Raw genomic sequence first — 18,706 nt, 5'->3', positions numbered from 1 at the left:
CCACAGAGGGAGCACAACTTTCTCAAGAACATGGAGCCAGTTCAAGATGGAACTGTGTCCCATCCAGTGCTCATTTCAGTGCACTGTCTGAACACATATATAGGCAGGACTTGGGGGAAGAATGTTGTTTCTTAAGAGTGGTTCATAGAGTCACAACAGAGCTTTCATTGCTGCTTCAAGGCTTAGAGTCCATGGAGCATTTAGAGCTGGAAGGAACCTTCAGATCATCGAATTCAGTGTCCTCCTTTTGTAGAATTCATGACCAAGGCTGAAAGAAGTAAGGGGGACTTGCCCAGATCACAGAGCAGGAGGGGCAGAGCAAGGTCAGGGATTCCAATCTGCTGACTCCCAGGCCCATGTTTTCTCTCTGTTCATGCTCATCCTTACTTTTCAAACTCTCCATTTCAAGAACCCATCTCTTTACAGTCACATACACTGAAAGGAATTCTTCACATGCCTGGAAGAGCTTCAAGTGGAATGTGTCCAAACCAGGAAGAAGCCATTCCTTGGTGTTTTCTCTGGTTGGTTCAGGTCGGCGAGTGGTGGGGATCGAGGTGTGGAAAGCTGGCCAATTCCTCATTAGCAAGTTCTTCATCCTTTCGTACCCAAAACGTATCACAGCTATTGATTTCTTGGTGAGACCAAAACCCCAAAGAGTGAAAGTGGAATTGGGATCTAGCAGAGCAATTCCCAACCCAACCAAAACCAAGACTGACTGCACGTCCACATAGCACTTCTGTAGCCACCATGTCCCTCATACTCACAAAGTGAACGTGCGGCGAAGACTAGATGGCCAGACTGTGTTGTGGGTGTGGCATGTGCGGATGTGTCCATGCATGTGTGAAAGCACTGTGTAAACTATAAAACACATACAACAGGAAAACAACAAAGAGAAAGCCATGACTCTCCCTCACATTATCCTATCCTCTGTTCTCTGTCATGCATCAGACCCAGAGAAGCATCTCCAGCAACCACTCCTAATTTTCAACCTTGCTGCCCAATAAAATCACCTGGGAGCTTTGAAAACAACATGGATGCCTGAACTCCAAAGATTCTAATTCACTTTCCTTGGGATGGTGCCTAGACATAATGATTTTTAATTTTTTTTAATGTTTATTTCTGAGACAGAGAGAGACAGAGCATGAACGGGGGAGGGTCAGAGAGAGGGAGACACAGAATCTGAAACAGGCTCCAGGCTCTGAGCTGTTAGCACAGAGCCTGACGCGGGGCTTGAACTCCCGGACCGCGAGATCATGACCTGAGCCGAAGTCGGCCACTTAACTGACTGAGCCACCCAGGTGCCCCTAAACATAATGATTTTTAAAAGAAACTCTCCAGGTGTCACATGTAACTAGGAGGAAGAGTCACTCAACTAGACTGTCCAGCAGCATTACCTGGTTGCTGGGTAGATTCCTTGTGTGTCTACATAGGGCTAAATTCACTTAAAATGCAGTGTTACACTGTGGCGTGCAATTTAATGGATACCTGTTGAGTACTTTCTGGGATGTGGTTAGACAGACTGCAGTGGGTGCACACATGAATGAAATATCCATGGCGCTAAAATTGCATTGGGTAAAACAAGGGACTGAGTCACTTATAAAGTAACTACCACCTGGAGAGGGAGCAATTCCATTTTCCTTGGAAAATCCTGAAGACCTCATGGAATTGAATCTTAAAGATTCTATAAACAATTTTTATCTTCTTAGTAGACAATTCCTTTTTATGGAAGGGTATGTTTCATCGAAACGTTGCTTTCGTAAGTTCGCCACAGTGTGTGAAAGAGCCTTGGGCCACTGCTTGGGTTTGGAAAATAGAAGCTTCTCTGCATAATAAGGAGTGGGAGCAGAGCAGAATACTACATAGGAAAGAGGTCAAAAGAATGCTTGGTGACTTTTTGACCAAGAACAGAGGCTCATGAGGCCATTTTTTTTTTTTTAATGCTTATTTATTTATCTTTGAGAGGGAGAAGTGGCAGAGAGAGGGAGAGAAAGAATCCCAAGCAAGCTCTGAACTGCCAGAACTGAGCTCGATGTAGAGCTCAAACTCACAAACTGTGAGATCATGACCTGAGCTGAAATCAAGAGTTGGACACTTAACCTACTCAGCCACCCAGGTGCCCTGAGGCCATTTTTTAATAAGAATATTTTTTAGACAAAATGTTAGGTATTATCGAATGTAAACCCCATCTTCCATGTTTACTAAGAAACAGTAAAATACACGTTGTTTACCAGTGAATTCTGTATGGAAAATACAAAGAAGCACCAAACCCCACTTTGAGATGGGCAGGATAAAACCAGAGGATACATATAAGATAACATCTTATGAGTAGTGTTGTCACATTTGTCAAATGAAATTATAAGATGCAGAGTTAAATTTGAATTGAAATAAACACAAATAACTTCTTTAATGCTTATTTATTTTTGAGAGAAAGAGAGACAGAGCATGAGTGGGGGAGGGGCAGAGAGAGAGGGAAACACAGAAGCCAAAGCAGGCTTTAAGCTCTGAGCTGTCAGCACAGAGCCCGATGCAGGGTTCGAACCCATGAACTATGAGATCATGACCTGAGCCAAAGTCAATGCTTAACCCACTGAGTCACCTAGGCATCCCCACAAATAATTTTTTAATATGAGTATGTCCCATGTAGTATTTGGATATACTTATATTAAACAATTATTTATTATTTACCTGAAATTGAATTTCTTAAATTTTATTTATTTATTTTTGAGAGCAAGACACACAGAGCGAGCAGGGGAGGGACAGAGAAAGACTCTCAGGCTCCGAGCTGTCAGCATGGACCCTGATGTGGGGCTTGAACTCACGAACCATGAGATCATGACCTGAGCCCAAATCAACAGTCAGACACTTAACCGACTGAGCCACCCAAGTGCCCCCTGAAATTGAAATTTAACTGGACATCCTGTATCTTATCTGGCAATCCTACAAGAGGCTACAGTCAGGTGGGGCTTCTACAATCAGAGAGGGAAACAGGAAAGGCACACAGGCACAGAGGAGCAAGAGTACAAGCTCTTTGAGGAGGGGGGTGGGGTGGTGTGAGAGTGCAGTGTAGGGCGTGTTGGGGGTTGTCTGGACAGTGAAGTAGGAAGATAACCTAAAATCACATCCTAGAATGCCACAAAGGCCAGTCTGACTATCTCTGTCAGCAATGGAGAGCCCTTCAACATGTTAAAAGGAGGCAACTATGCTGCATCCTTTCATCCAGGCATCCATCCACCATCCACATCAAGGTGTCTGTGTCAGCGTGGTACCCTGGAAAGCACGTGTCCTCCGAATGCGTGTTCTGGGCCTGCTCTGCACTCACTGAGTGATGTCTGGCACATCAGCTAGCCACTCTTGTCCTCGGTTCTTTGAGAGACGGGCATGATTAGGCCTCCAACCTACACTTCTCATCAGGAGTATCAAGATGAGAGACCATCGCAGAGCAGACAAGTCCACCCTGGATGCCTTTCGGAGACTTGTTTGCAGGTTCCAATACTGTGTGCACCAATTCATAGTCTTTTTACCCTAAAGCGTTCCTCTCAATCTATTTCATCCTTTTGCAAAAGCACCGGACATTATCCCCCTGTGTGTTCACCAGGGAGGAAGGACTGCACCCCTTCTGCCAAGTCAGCAAACTTGTGTGTAGGTAGGTGTTGCTACTTGAAAAATGTGTTATGAAACATTTTCACATTCATTATTTCCGTTGAACTTTTAGGGGAGATCATTCTGCTATCACGCGAGGGTAGACTGGGGAAGGGGTAACAGACTGGAGATAGAGAGCCCACCAGAAGGGTGGTAGGAGAGTCCAGACGAATCTAATGAAGACCTGAACCGGAGTAGTGGCAAGGTGTGCTGAAAATGAAAGGACCAGATGAAAAGAAGTGACACAGAAATAAAAACAAAGGGACGTTGTGACACCCGCAATCTGGTCTCCTTGACACAACTTCCATTTCCTGTAGGTACATGTCCCGGAAAAGGGTGAAACCTGATGCCCCCTGGCACTTTCAGATGACACCACCCCTAACTTTCCATTGGATAAAGGAATGCCCAAAATAGCCTCTGGTCCCACAGCCTTGCGATTACAGGGACTCAGATTCCTGTTCTGAAAAGATGAGGAAAAAGCCAGGCACTTGCCCACTCACCCTCTAACCAGCTGACCTGGGGCATTAGCACCCCAGTGTCTGCTGACGCAGAGCATTTGCCAATTTCGATTAGCCCCGTGGCCTGGCTAAGCCGGGCATGTACTGCTTTGCTGCTAAAAGAAGCCTCCAGGAAGGGGCGATGAGACAGAGATGTTTTTCCCTACTAACCGTCAATCAAGACTGGCTGCCTGGCAGCTGGAGGTAGGGATAGGGGAGAGAGAAAAACTACTAGAAGGCGCGGAAGGCAAAGCCACATGTTAATCTAACGGTCACTTTGGGAAACAGAGAAACCGTTCCAAACAATCAACACGGACTACTTGTTTTTTTTCTCTTTGCTTGAACTTTATAAGGTTCTTTGGAGTCCAGCAGATCAAGCCAAGTCTTAGTGAAACAATGTGTGGGAGCTTGTCGCTGGCTCCAAGCAGGCTACCGGGGGGTGGGTCAGGTGATGATCTGCCTGCCTTCTGGTCTATGGGGTCTGTCCTCCACACCACTGGGCCACTTGACCTTCCTCTGTGGGCTCAGCCCTCCTGCAGCCGCTGGCACATCTCTTGTTTGGGCAGTAATTCTACCCTAGCTGGTCAACGGAACTACTAGAAAGCTTTAAGAAAAACATATGCCAGGGCCCCACTCCCAGAGATTCTGATTGAACTTATCTGGGGTGGGGCCTGGGCATAGGTATTTTTAAAAAATTCCTTAAGTGATTCAAATGTATACAGATCAAGGTCTAGAACCACTGGTCTGGTGGATAAGATTGGGGGCCTTGGCATTTGCGAGGGTATTTTGTTAAGTGAAAGGAAGTCAGAGAAATATACTGTATGCTCTCACTTATATGTGGAATCTTAAAAAGCTGAACTCCTAGAACTAGAGATTAGAATGGGGGTTGTCAGGGGCTGGGGGGTGGGGGAAAGAAGAAATGCTGGTCAAAGAATATAAACTTCCAGGTCTAAGATGAGTAAATTCTGGGCAATCTGATGCACAGCATGGCAACTGTAGGTAACAATACTGTATTGTTTACCTCAACTGTTGCTAAGAGGACAGATCTTTATGTTCTTAGAAATGGTAATTATGAGAGATGATGCAGGTGTTGGCTAAGGCTATGGTGGTAATCATTTTGCAACATATAAGTATATCAAATCAACACATTGTGCATCTTAAAGTAATACAATGTTATTGGTCAATTATATCTTAGTAAAGCTGGGAGCGAGGAGAAAAATGCCTGAAGATATAAGGTTATACTAGAATGCCAACAGATTGTGAATATAGAGGCAGCAGTAAATTTACTAAGATTTTTAGGTAGCATATGAATAATGAAAGAAAATAAAACAACTTTCTCATTTAAAAAAAATTGGGGGTGGGGCACCTGGGTGGCTCAGTCAGTTGAGCATCTGACTTCAGCTCAGCTCAGGTGAGTTCTAAGCCTCGCATCAGGCTCACTGCTCTCCGCGTAGAGCTGGCTTCGGATCCTCTGTCACCTTCTCTCTCTGCCCCTCCCTCGCTCACTCTCTCTCAAAAATGAATAAACATTAAAAAAAATACTTTTAAAAATTGGGAACCTTGGGATTATGTAGATGTGGCTTCCAAATCTGAATGTAACCTTTATTAACTGTGTGACCCTTGGGACAAGTGATTTAGGCTTGTGTATTGTTAGTTTCCTTATCTGTTAAATCTCATCTCTCATGGTTGACACGTATTTTGGATAGCATGTGAAACATCTACCATGGCATCTTGTACAAAATACCTCGGTAATGTAATAGTATTGCCTATGGCCAAACTCTCTTCCTTGTGTTCACCACTTCCTACACTAATCACCCCTCACTGGGCTTCTCACATATGGATCATCCGTCTGCAGCCCATGGATATCACTCTCTACGCACTTGCCTATAGAACATTCTTTACCCTTTCGCACCCTAATTCTGCTCCAACTTGATGGGCATGTCCAGTCCTCAGCACTTTACTTTGTTGCCTGATCTATCCCACTACCTCTGAGATCTATTCTAGAGAAACTGGGAAACCAAGACAGCAAACCGAATTCATCTCTGGGGTCAGTTGCATTCAATTGGCAGTGACTACACAAAGCCCAATTTTAAGAAGGATTCTGAGGCTGAAACTCAGCTCAGCAAGGACTTAGTAGTCATGTCTGCCATACACAAAAGCTGTGAAGAGGCGGTGGCACATGCCCCTGCATCCTGTTGTCCAAGACCTGTCGTCCAGACACAGCAGGGCCAAGGTCCCTGACCTTTTTTTCTCTTCCACCAATCTCAAACACAGAATAACTTTGTAAATTTTTGACCTGGGGAGGACTGGGCCTTCCTGAGTTTAGCAAGCGATTCCAGAACACGCTGTCTATCCAATGCTGGCAACTCAGAGGAAGCCCTTCTGATCTGCCATGAGGGTGAGGGGGGTGACAGCTGTCCCTTTCCAGGTATTGGAAACAGCTGGCACAAAGCTCTAGAAACCCTGCCCTCAGATTGTTCAGTGCAGAGCAGTGTTGTGTCCGCTTTTGGAAGGGCCTCCATGCAACATGAGCCTGTGCATGTTAACCCTTAGAAGAGAAAGCCAGTGTTCTCTTGAAAGCTAAACACTGAAGATGCCATTAGTGTTCTTCCTTTCTGATGGAAGCCCGAATCTTCTTAGATACATAGGTACTTTCCATTTCTTTTGTTTCTGTTTCCCTCCCATGTTCTTTACACTCTTTCCACTTTGCAGCAGTTAGCAGAGTGGCTCCAGACCCAGACTGCATGGATTCCAGTCCCTGCTCTGCTACTCACTAGTACCGCGACCTTGGGCAACTCCGTTGACCCCTCTGTGCCTTCCTTTCCTCACCTCTAGTATGTGAGTGCTAACACTGCCACCTAGATCTGCAAGAGGTGCCTGGAACAGTGCTTGCATAGAGAGAGCACTAACCGTTAGCATTGCGTAATGGTCTGGGTAACACGAGGCTGAATGGTGAGATAGGATCCTCCTGACGTGCCATGGCTATTCTTAGAAATGTGGCTGGGGCTCCTTGTTTCTCTTTCCGACTATGTGAGTTCATCCACTTCTCCCTGGCTTCAGTCCTTTCCATTCAGCTGGAATGGACACTTAAGGCTAATGGGCTTTATTTGGACTGGACAGTCTAGAAAAATGCCTTTTATTGTAGTATATCTCCTCCATTTGGGTATTGGCCACAGCTCAACGGCCAAGGAGTATTGTTAGTGGCTAACCAAGAGCTGCCTCTCTGAGTCTTCCAGAAAAGACAAAGTGCCCTGGATGCTTATGAAACACCGATGAAATGGGATCTCCTCTAAGAATCAGAGAATGTTAGAGAAGGATCTCTGATACCCATGCTAGGTGAGCCCAGTTCATCACCAGTCAATAATATAAGAGCTTGTAAAAACATCTTGACACCTTCCCACAGGTCCGCCATTTTGCTCAGTGCTTTATGTGTATGCACTCATTTGATCGTCACAAAAATCCTCTGAGGTAGGTGGTAGAATTTTTACCTGTCGTTTAGAAGGAAATTGGGGTGAAGAGGAGTTAAGTAACTTGCCCACAGATACACAGCCTCTAGTAGCAAAGCTGGGATTCAGACCCCAACAGTCAGGCTCCAGAATCTATACTTTTAAGTCTCATACTATGCTCCAAGAGGTGAGACATTGGATTCCAGAAGAAACGACTCCTCGGGTCACTAGGAAGGGAGGATGGACATAAACTGGGAGCAGAAGTACATTGAACTAGAAAGAAAATAGGGGCTTCTCAGAGATTCAGGCCTAAAGGCCCCTGGGCCGGGAATAAGCCAAAGTTGGGAGGCTGGCATGAAGAATTCCAGACTCCGCTGTGCCAGTGAAGTTTGTCTTCTAAGCTCCACCCAGAATGACCTTCCCTAAAGGTCATCTCTGAAGAAGTCTGCTGTTGGGTATAGTGTTGCCCTGGTTTATCGCGTGACACTCTTGTCTTCACCGCCATTGTCTCAAGAAAGAGGACACATCCAGAATGTTTGGGGCAGCAATGAGGCAAGCTGAGAGCAACATGTCGTTGGTGACAGCAAAGGGACTGAGGTGCGAGCCCTGTTTGTTCAGAGTTCTGCGACAGTGATCTGCAGGACGAAGATGCTGTGGTTTGATCCAGGGTTTCCTGACTGTGCTTCCACAAAACACTCTGCGTCTCTCTTGGCCAGGTACCACTGAATACGGAGTGACATAAAATAGGCAAATATCATTGTCTGGCTTCTGAAATTAAGTTTAGACGAAGTTCACCCCTTGAATAATATTTGGGCACCACCTCCAAGGCATTTTCTGCCTGATTGTCAAGCAGTTTGGTACCATTTTCATAGTCACATATGAAGTGAACACCTTCCCTGGGGCATGTCCCCTCTTCGACTTCTATGCAGGACCCAAGTGCCTCTGGATTTCAATTTTGTGGTACGTGCCAAGCAGTAAGGGCATCAATGATGGAGACAGGGGATGGACAGTGAATCCTCAGATTTGTTCCCCAGCCTTTAAGTGCTTCAGATACCTCTTTAATCTCTTTGTACCACAAGTGATTTAGTAGGAAGAACAGGATGACAGACTCTTGGAGCTGGAATTTGCCTCCAAGACGGTCCAGTTGAGTCACTTCCTGACAGATGAGGGCTTTAAAGTTCAGGACCCAGAAAAAGGCTTCACTTAGTTAACTGAGCTACGAGGACTCCTGGCTCCTAAGGCAGCCTTGCCAGAATTCAGGTCTCCACGTTGCCCAATAGATGGTTAACATATTTGGACACCTCCACCCCAGCCCACAAACAGAAGATCTTCAAATGCTGTTTGCGAAGTCTAACATGTGCAGAAATGTGCACACACACAGACATACACATACACACAGAGATGGGGTGGGGGTGGGAATAGATTACTCTCCAGTCCCCGTTTCCAGAAACAGTTCCAACAGTCAGGGAAAGGTTTGCCACAAACACTGGAGAAGCCCTTTGTGTTTACAATCTGGTCATTCTGGAGGGGTTGAACCTAGGACTTCTCAGCTGGATGTTAATAGCTGATTAATTCAGGAAGCTTATTTAATTTGTGACCAATATAGCTCTGTTTCACAGAGAGAGGGACGTGCTAGCAGGTGCAGAGCCCAGCTCCCCAGATGGAATAATCTTTTCCTTATTAATTTGCTGCATGTTGTTTCTCATTTCTCCCAGTCATTCCAAATGTGTTACAAACGACTACATGCTCTGGGTCCTGAATCCACGACTGCTGTAGTTTTGAAAGGAAAGAAAAGAATTGTTGACTATAAACTATGGTGAGCTTTCCCTGCACAAATGTACGTGCTCGCTTTTAAATCATCAGTGCCTTCTTCCAATGCTGAGCAGTATTCTGCCTGGAACAGCCACTGCTCTTGTGGCTTTTAGGAAATGAAAAGCTAGATGGTTTGAATGAAGCTTTCAGGGCCCTGGAAAGAGGTAGCGGCATGGCTGGGATTCAAATTCACAGTTCCAATTTCTTGGGCGGCTATCTTCCAGTGATCTAAAACATAGGGTTGGCCGGTTGTCTACTTCCCTTAGTCCAGTGATTCCCAAACTTGTGTGGGCATGAGAATCGCCCAGAGGACCTGTTAAAAACACAGATTTGCTGGCTCCACCCCCAGAGCTTTTGATTCAGCATGTCTAGGGTGGGGCCTGAGAATCTGCATTTCTAACAAGTTCCTGGAGAACCTGCTGCGGATTGGAGAGCCCATCCAGAACCACTGTTAGTCCAATTACACGAGAGTATGGGGACCACTAACTGCAAGTAAGTGCTGTCTGGTACCTGTCAGAGGTCTCCTGTTTAGGGAGTTTGTTTTGTTTTGTCTTTTCCTCTTTCCCCACTTGATATGCACCAAGTTTCAGTCTAGAAATTTTTTTTTGTTTTAATGTTAGGGTTCAATGGAGAATGTAGCTCAATTAAATTAATTTGAATATGTACTGCAATACTTGATATGGATTCTTCCAAAATGTGAGCACTTTAGCTAGACAAAAATATTTCCCCTGGGTTCATTCTGTGCAGACCAGCTCCTGGTTTCTAAGGAACCATTTGAACAGAATACAACCCCGAAGCGCCGTGCTGCTGAAGCATCCTTATGATGATTTCTATATGTGGAACACACCCTTCAAGCCAGTCGTCCAATCAACAATTCTTGGTCATTTACAGGCTTACGACAAGCCCTGTCATTAAACTGCAGTGTTTTGTGTGAGATATTTTAGGACAGAAGGAAAGGCCTATTTTTCCAAAGGAAAAATAATTTTGTTTCGCCAGATATAAAAAATTAGTGGTTCCCACAAATATATGACTGCAAAGGTCCTGTTTGGTGTGTGTGTGTGTGTGTGGTGAAAATTAATTGGAAGAACAGCACTTACAATTCCAGGATACTGAGAATATGCTATTGTTATTCAGACCAGCAAATGCTAGGTCAGGGAGCCCCTGATCTGGAGTTTTGTGCCTAGCAAATAATCAGAGGGGCTGAGGTAAGGGACTATGGAAATCCAACAGGCAGTGTACCACATAAAGAGCTCTTTCTTAATGAGGAATACAATGATGTGTAAGATCACAATATTTTTCTGTTAATATTTAAACATTCTTCAGGCAACTTACTGCATCTAATTACTTATCAAAAGAGGAGGAGGTGGTCTTTTTGCCTTTCTATAAAGAATTAAAAGGTGGCTAGCATTGGAGAGTGGATGAAGATACTCAAGTCTGGGGACAGAGGCGGTGGCAGCAGGCATTTATCAGCTGCACTATGCATAAACACTGGCTGGTTTGGAGTGGTAGCACCTACTTTAGTCACTCATGTTGGCTCTTGGGTGGGGATTCACAGAACCAACCCATCAGTTAGCTTAATGTAACCGACAAGAATCAGATTCCCAACCCTCCTTCCGCCCAAATCACCAACCACCTAACCTTTAAAACTACAGTTAAAACACCCCACAGCTAAAACCAAAACCAAACCAAAAACCAAAAATATTTTTTTTTAATTTTGTTAAATTACAAAGTGCCCCAAAGGGCCCAGATTCCATCACTAATTTCACTGTCCAACATTTTGAGGATGGATAAAATCCATGGATGAATTTCTCCAGGCTAAATACTTTATCTACCTACATTTACGAACATATATTATTTCTTGTGTTGTTAACATTCCTTAACAATAGCTTACCAAAATATGCAGCTGTCTTAACTTTAACTGACTTGTAGAACAGGCTTGATGTGCCAACGCAGACAAGATATGTATTTTTTATATTAGGCTTAAGCCCTGATGCTGCCTCAGTGCTGGTTGAACTGAGGCCAGGCTGGAAGGCTTTGGTTGCAGTTCATAAGGTGTTTGACATTTTATCCAGAGTCCAGTAATCACTTAAATGAATAAGCGAAGATTCAGCATTGATCCGTTCTAATACTTAGCTCACAATATCACAACTGGGGTAGTATTCATGGAATTAGTACAGCTTCATAGACACTGCCAATAACCACAGAGGCCTCTCAATATGGTGGAAAAAAGAAAAAAACCCAATAGATCAAAGAAAGCAATGATCTGGGCTATTTCTAGGCATCTCAGTGATGGAGCAGATTTAACTGCTTGTACCCAAAGAACAGAATACAAATTGACTACTACTCCTGTTTAAGTCCAAGTTGGTTAATTTAGTGGATGCCTTCATTTTTTGTGTCTCTGACCTCATCTTCGGATGAAAGCTCTCAGTCCTGTTAACCAGATTCCTTTAACTACAAGTAATTTGAATGCCACACTTAATTCTCCCTACTTTTTACATAATCCTTTCAAAAATGTCTTAGTCTTCTCTGACTATGAAAATTGGTTAAATCTGACATTTACCAAAATTCTTATTCCAGGGCTGGGTTCATGCCTCGACTGGCAGTCAAGGGGTTCTCTTAGAGTTTAGAGTACTTTGCAAGCTCCCTGGACAGATTAGGATCGAGCAATTCATCTCATTTGATCTGTTCTTCCATATACACAAGACAAGTCAATGTTTGTTATGACTTTCTTGATCCTTATTTATAAGACAATACAAGAGGAAACCATGTGTGTATGTTTGAAATAGAAATGATACACTGCACAGATATAGTTCACCACGTTATGCGATGGGTTGTCAGTGTTCAAATGGGGAGTCTGAAGAGTAGGAACAGATGCTTTTTTTCCTTAATGGCACTTTCTCTAATTTAAAATCCTTCCATTTATTTCCCTAAGATTTAGTGATAACTTTAAACACTTTAACTAAATTACCCAGCGGCTTGGCAGCCATCACAGAGGCAAATCTTTTTAGAAATCCTAGCAATCTGTTAGATCATGGGTACTATGATATAAAATCTGCATGCTCCACATTCAAAAATTAAATCAGTGCAATGGATACAAATACATAATGCAAATGGCACCATTTCCAAACTGAGGGTACATGACCTGCCTCTAAATATTGACTTTCTATGTTTTCCTTCAGTCATTGACTTTCTAAATTTGGGCCAATTTATTCTCATTATTCCTAAGTAAACCTGCTTTTATTTTTTTTAACAGTTATTTTATAATCAAACAGAGCCAGCCAGCCCTGATTCGTGGATCCTGATGTTGCTAGGATACATGGCTTGGTACTTGATGAAAGTATATCACTTCAAAGGAGAAAACTTTAAAGTGTCCTAGAATATGACACTCCTGTCTTCCACTGTGGAAGACGGGCCCAATCCTAGAGCTTCTTGGAAGCTCACAGACTGCAGGATTGGCTTCCCATGCTTTGAAATAAGCATCCCCTCCAGGGAGGGGAGGGGGGACTGTGCAATTGCTAAAACTAGTCAGGTTGGTCTTAAAGCAAGGAACACACGTATTTATAATGAAACACGTTTTCATGTTTGTTTCACAGTGAAGAGAAAAAACCCAGAACCCCCAGATTTTATGTACTTTGAAAATATATTTAAAAACATTAAAAATTCTATATTTAAAACATATATTATATGTTAATTAGTACACTTAAATAGAACTTGTATTTACAATAGGCTTCTGATGCGGTTAAGTTTTAATGCCAATTTTTTTCAATAACATAATTATATAAATATACTAAAATACAATAAATATTTTTTTTTGTTTTACATGGTGAATAATATCTTTACCATAGAGAAAACAAGGCCACAGACATTTACTTACATTTTCAATGGAAATCACCATAAAAAAGCAACAGGCCTGCCGGCATGCACCAAACACTTCTGCCACAAAGAGACCACAGCAAGACTTTAAAACAAAACAAAACAAAACAAAACTGAACAGAACAAAAATGAACAGCAACAGAGAAAGATTTTAACAAAATAAATCTTAGATCAACATAAACCACCAAGCATGTGACCGTGATGTATTCTATTGGGTAAGAGAGAGCCAGTGACCACACAATTGACGAATGTCTCCTGTTCAACCACTTAATACATCTGGCCTTAGCAGGACTTTTGACACTGTGATGGGCACTTCTTTGATAATTTCGTCCCTCAGAAGGAAGCTGCGAAAAGTTAATATACAGCAGATTTTCATTACATGTCAAAAATAATTACAAAGACAGTATTTTCAAACAACACAAAACAAACCTAAAGTCTTCCCTCTTTGAAAGACAGGTGTTCAGATGGTATCGTAAAGGATAGGCTAGGCTCGTTCTAAGTGAAAGACTGAACAAATAGAAATTATTTGCTGATGGTATCTTCATTCCCTGGGTCATGGTGGACAACCTCTTTTGCTTAGCCCTCACTCTACTAAGATGCGGCAACTTCTCGAGGCTTTCTGATATTCAAGGACACTGGTCAAGGACATTTTCAGATTTGGATAACGGGCTGAATGGGTGAGTGGGTTTAGCACTAATTTTCCCTGGGATTCATTTTTCCCAGGACCACGCTATTCCAGGCTCCCACCTTTATTTCTCCAAACCCAAGATGGCAGAGGTGAGGCAGGGACCCTCTCCATGAACAGACAGGATGGGCAGGAGGTTGCTGAGGCCTTCACTGGGGAGCAAAACTTTATCAGCTCTGTCCTGGCCTCTTCCATTGAGCAAGGCACCTTCAAGCCTTTCGTGTCCTAGACATGCAGACACCTTCCTGAAGTCTTGTCTTGGGACAAGATTTTCTCTTGGTAGCCTTGGTCATCCAACCTGAGTTTTTGGGGCCTTTTCCTGTCCCTTCCCCCTTACCGAAAGTTCTCAGAAGACAAAACCCTGGTTTTCCTCAAGTCTAATTTCAAAGCAGAAAGTGTTCATGTCGCAAGCATTTTCCATCTCATTGTATCAGTTTCATGATGACAATGTCACATTTGGTTCTGAACCTGCCCCAGGCTAATCCAGCTGTAGGACAAATTACCCAGGGTGGAGAATGTAAGTCAGCTCAAGTGGGGTCCTCCAGCGAGAACCTCTTAGCACAGTTAGATAATGTAGGCACTTAAAGCGCGAGGTCCAAGCAACTTGACACAGTCATTCCAGAGCCACCTCTGAAAGGTCCTTCAAAGGTCTCCCTCTTGAAATGTCTCAAGTACCATTCCCCACCCCCACCTAGACATCAGGATGGCCACGCAGAAATTCCTCCTGCACCACCCGGAAATGACGTGTCAGCTCCACACAGCCTCCATATGGCTGGTTCAGTCTCACGTCACTGGCAGTGTGGACTCCTGCTCTGATCTAGGCATTTCTGGGTCCATACAGAACTCCACCTTTTGCTTGCAAGACGGTTTTAAGCCTTACCATGATTTTGTTAAGCCTTACAAATGATTTACCCAAGTGTTTACCCCTCATAAAAAAGAATCTTTGAGTTTTTTGTTGTTGTTCTTTTTCTCTTCTAAAAGAAAGAAAGAAAGAAAGAAAGAAAGAAAGAAAGAAAGAAAGAAAGAAAGAAAGAAAAAAGAAAAGAAAGAAACCACTGTTCTCCATGCTTATGAATGAGTGCCACAATATGACAAAATTTGTCCACTCATTCACAGCAGTGGTAAATTATTTCAGAGCACCCAACTGATTTTTCTTCCTTTAAGAGAAAACAAAATAAAGAGGGGACCAAAGGGGGAGGGAGGGAAAGAATGTGCTCTAAGAAAATGTAGATCTTTCCAGCAAAAGAAGCTTCTGCTGACCAAGGCCCAAAGGGTGAGTGGGAGCCCAGAAGGTGCATCATGGGAAGTGGAGTAAGCACTTCATTCAGTTGCCTTTTTATTCAGTTTCCAATCATCTGATTGATATTGCCAACATCTTTACAACATACAAATAAATCTTTTATCAACCAGAATATATACTGAAGGAATTCTTTCCCCATCCCTACTCCCTGTGGGAAAAAGAAAGAAAGAAAGAAAGAAAGAAAGAAAGAAAGAAAGAAAGAAAGAAAGAAAGAAAGAAAGAAAGAAAGAAAACAAAACAACAAAACAAACAAAAAAAACACAAAACAAACAAAAATATACCCCTCCCATCCACCCATTCCCTAAGCCAGTAAAGCAATGACAACAGCACCTTGACATTATTTTAATTCCAACGCTATCAGAAGTTAAAAGCAGTAAAACAGATAATAGTACTAACAAGAACGAAGATACTTACTGTCTAAAATGTAAACGGAATGTTTTGGTTCAAATTTTTGTTGGTTTTTTTTTTTTTGTCTGTTTTCTGAAAGAGGACAGTTTATTATCAATTCACAATTAAAGCAGCATGCAATTTATTATTATTTTTTTTTAAACTTTTTACGTTTTCAATTCTTGGCAACGGCAACAAACCACAACATTATCGAGGAATGAAATGCAGACTTTTTAAAGTTGTGCGCAAAATGACTGTTTCCCTTCTGGTCATGGATATGTCCAATAAATAGATTGTAGAACCACTGTACTGTATAAACTTCATTTATACATGCAGTTCATAAAATTATTTTTTCTTAACTGAATAATTTACCCTGTTATGTATATATACAAATAGATAATTTTTGTCTCAATATAATCTATACAACATCAATCCACTATCTTCCCCTTTTAATGGTCAATGTACATACACAGGAAGTGTCTATCCTTATGAATCGCCAGCCAATTCTCTTTTTGCTATCCATGGTGAGGGCCCGCACGTACGACTGGGTAGTTCGGCACTGGGAGTTCCAATGCCTTTTGTCTATGCCCCTGCAGCCCTCCTTTGTGTAACCCATGGGATTGCACTTGGTCTCGTAGAAGTACTGCTTCAGTTGGCCTTTCGATACAGGGACTTTTTCAAGGACGGTGACCGTCCCACCCGACATGTCCACTGCAGTCTTTTTATCTGCTGCTGTCACCCACTCGCTAATGCTGTCGCACACGCTCAGCTCCCCGCGGCGGGCAGGGTCAGAGTGGCGCCGGACCCTCATAGACATGTTTGCAGCATCCAGGTAATTTTTGTATTCCTCAAGCAGAAAGAGGAGAGGAGGCTCCAAAGGCACTTGACTACTGAGCATCACCCTGGAAGTGTATAAGTCCGCGTCCTTACTGTTTTCTTCATTGGGTCGACCTTTCTGGTCCTCGTCCAACAGCTCTTCTATCACGTGTTCAAAAGTGTCAGCCAAGGATGTCAGGCCTCTCGACCCTGCCTTGGGCCCGTTCACGCTCTCCAGAGTCCCATGGGTCCGCACACCTGGGTAGGCCAAGCTGCCTTGTCCTCGGCCGTTGGCTTCTTTCATGGGGGCAGCCTTCATGCAACCGAAGTATGAAATAACCATAGTAAGGAAAAGGATGGTCATCACTCTTCTCACCTGGTGGAGCTGCAGGGAAAAAACAGAAACAGGACACAGAGCTGGTTAGCACTTTCTTTCGCAGGGATACGCTGCGGCCAATGGACTGTGATTCCAGGCCATTCTGCGGGGGCAAGGATTTTATGCACTGGTGATGAACTCTAGTTGCATCAGACACACGTTAGCGTCAGTTGTGTGCTCTGTGTGGCGTTTACACCCAAGGTTAGATGGCTTCTACATAAGTGAAAAAAACTGTGGCTGCAAGTTCTCCCTTACCAGCTTTGTAAGTTTAATTTTTAATGATCTCTGCTCAGGCTGTCACAAGAAACACAAAATCAGAAATGTTACTAGGCAACAACTCCAAGTGTAATAGTAATTTTTTTTTTTCAAGTTAGCAACATGGTCCTATTGCAGGAGCTGTGTGACAGGAACAGCAGTGGCCTGAGGGGTCTGTGGGGGCCTTTCCGGCTGTGTGATATCTAGGTATGAAGAGCACCGTAAAACAGAAGTCGGGGAGCTGTAAGGAGACTTTTACATGGACTTTTTTTCCCCTCCCATAATCTATTAAGACAAAGCATAAAGATAATCTCATCAAGCCATCCCGCTTTACAGATAAGGAACCAAAGGCCACCGAGGACTTGCTTCCCGTCCTGAAGAAAGTTTATGTCCTGAAGAAAGTTTACATTAGAACTTGGGGCTCCCAACTTTAGCTTCAATGTTTTCCTAGTACACCTGGGTGGTCACTACTGAAAATGTTCTGCTTATTTCCAAACACAAATCATTTTCTACACGTTGATTTTAATGGTGTGTCTATACCTGGGGCTGATGTCATGAAAACAATGTGTCTGCTTAAAAGAGCACTGAAAAAGTCAGCATTAAAAAGGCAAGGAAGTCAATGTCAAATGCCTCCCATATGCGGATCCACGTTTATCTCCACTAACTCTGAGCCCCTCACCCCTTTGACTTTTCTGGCTCATGTACAGAGCCATCCAAACAAGCTCAGCTTCTCCTTTTATTAGAAATGTGGTCCTGTGAGTACGTGTATGTGAGAGAGCTCAGAGTTTATCATAACTTTAAAAGGCTGAGTGGAGTTTTGCACATTGTGGAATAGGCAGCGAGCACTTCTTTCTGTGCTTTTGAAGTTTTCTGGGAAGTCCCTTAACAGCACACCACAAAATTAATCTTTTCCTGTTTGCCAGAGGGTTGCTATACTCTAAATCTGGCTCTACATCTATAAGCAGGCTCTGGGAAGCCAATTAGAATAGAAGAACAAACAAAATGAAAACATACCTATAGACCAACCCAAGGTTACCGTCAGATGGTGAAGGACTTCAGAATCACTTACCTGAAGCACTGGGTCTCTTAGCAAGAAAGAGAAGCATCCCTGGGCTCCGACACTCTAACTATTCCTACTTCTCAGTCCTGGAGCAAGGACTTACAAAAAGACACACATGTGTCTAACCAGTAGGGAAAAGGACTGTTTTTCTGTCCATATGAAGTGTCACTGAACAGGAAGACAACCTACCTCCAGTTAATAGGTCATACTTCAGAAATGGCTAAAAATTCTGGCATTGAAAAGCAAATGTTTCTCTTCTCCACTTTCATAAGAGATCACATTTTCTACCACTAAGGGGCTATTACCATCCCCAAACACCCACAAATTTCTTTGTGGATTCACTCTCACTATATACAAATAGCAAGCACGCTCAGAGCCGTTTGGAGCACACAATGGCCAGAGTCAGAAGCACACACTGGTTTGAATAAACCACAGATATCTATTCTGCTAACACCTGAACTTTTTGTGAATGTTCTGGATTCTGCACCATCAAAGAAATGTATCCTCCAAGGAGGTTTCTATTCCTGGCAGGCAGTATTTACACCATTGAATGAAAACCT

At 43.2% G+C, this 18,706-nt stretch overlaps 1 protein-coding gene across 5 annotated transcripts in view; it reads right to left on the bottom strand.

The window, feature by feature from the left end:
* Positions 1-15,578: 15,578 nt before the first annotated feature.
* Positions 15,579-18,706, bottom strand: part of BDNF (brain derived neurotrophic factor) — a 55,719-nt gene continuing 52,591 nt past the window's right edge. For all 5 annotated transcript variants that reach the window (XM_086677778.1, XM_086677782.1, XM_086677781.1 and 2 more), the window contains exon 2: positions 15,579-16,840. In XM_086677778.1, the coding sequence (XP_086533904.1) occupies positions 16,076-16,840 (765 nt within the window). In that variant the 3' untranslated portion in view covers positions 15,579-16,075. The remainder of the gene's footprint in view (positions 16,841-18,706) is intronic.

Source organism: Puma concolor, chromosome D1, assembly GCF_028749965.1.
Source record: "Puma concolor isolate L17-30 chromosome D1, mPumCon1.1.hap2, whole genome shotgun sequence".
Classification (NCBI taxonomy): Eukaryota; Metazoa; Chordata; class Mammalia; order Carnivora; family Felidae; genus Puma; species Puma concolor.
Note: the sequence above shows the minus strand (reverse complement) of the source record. Positions and strands in the feature narration are given on the sequence as shown.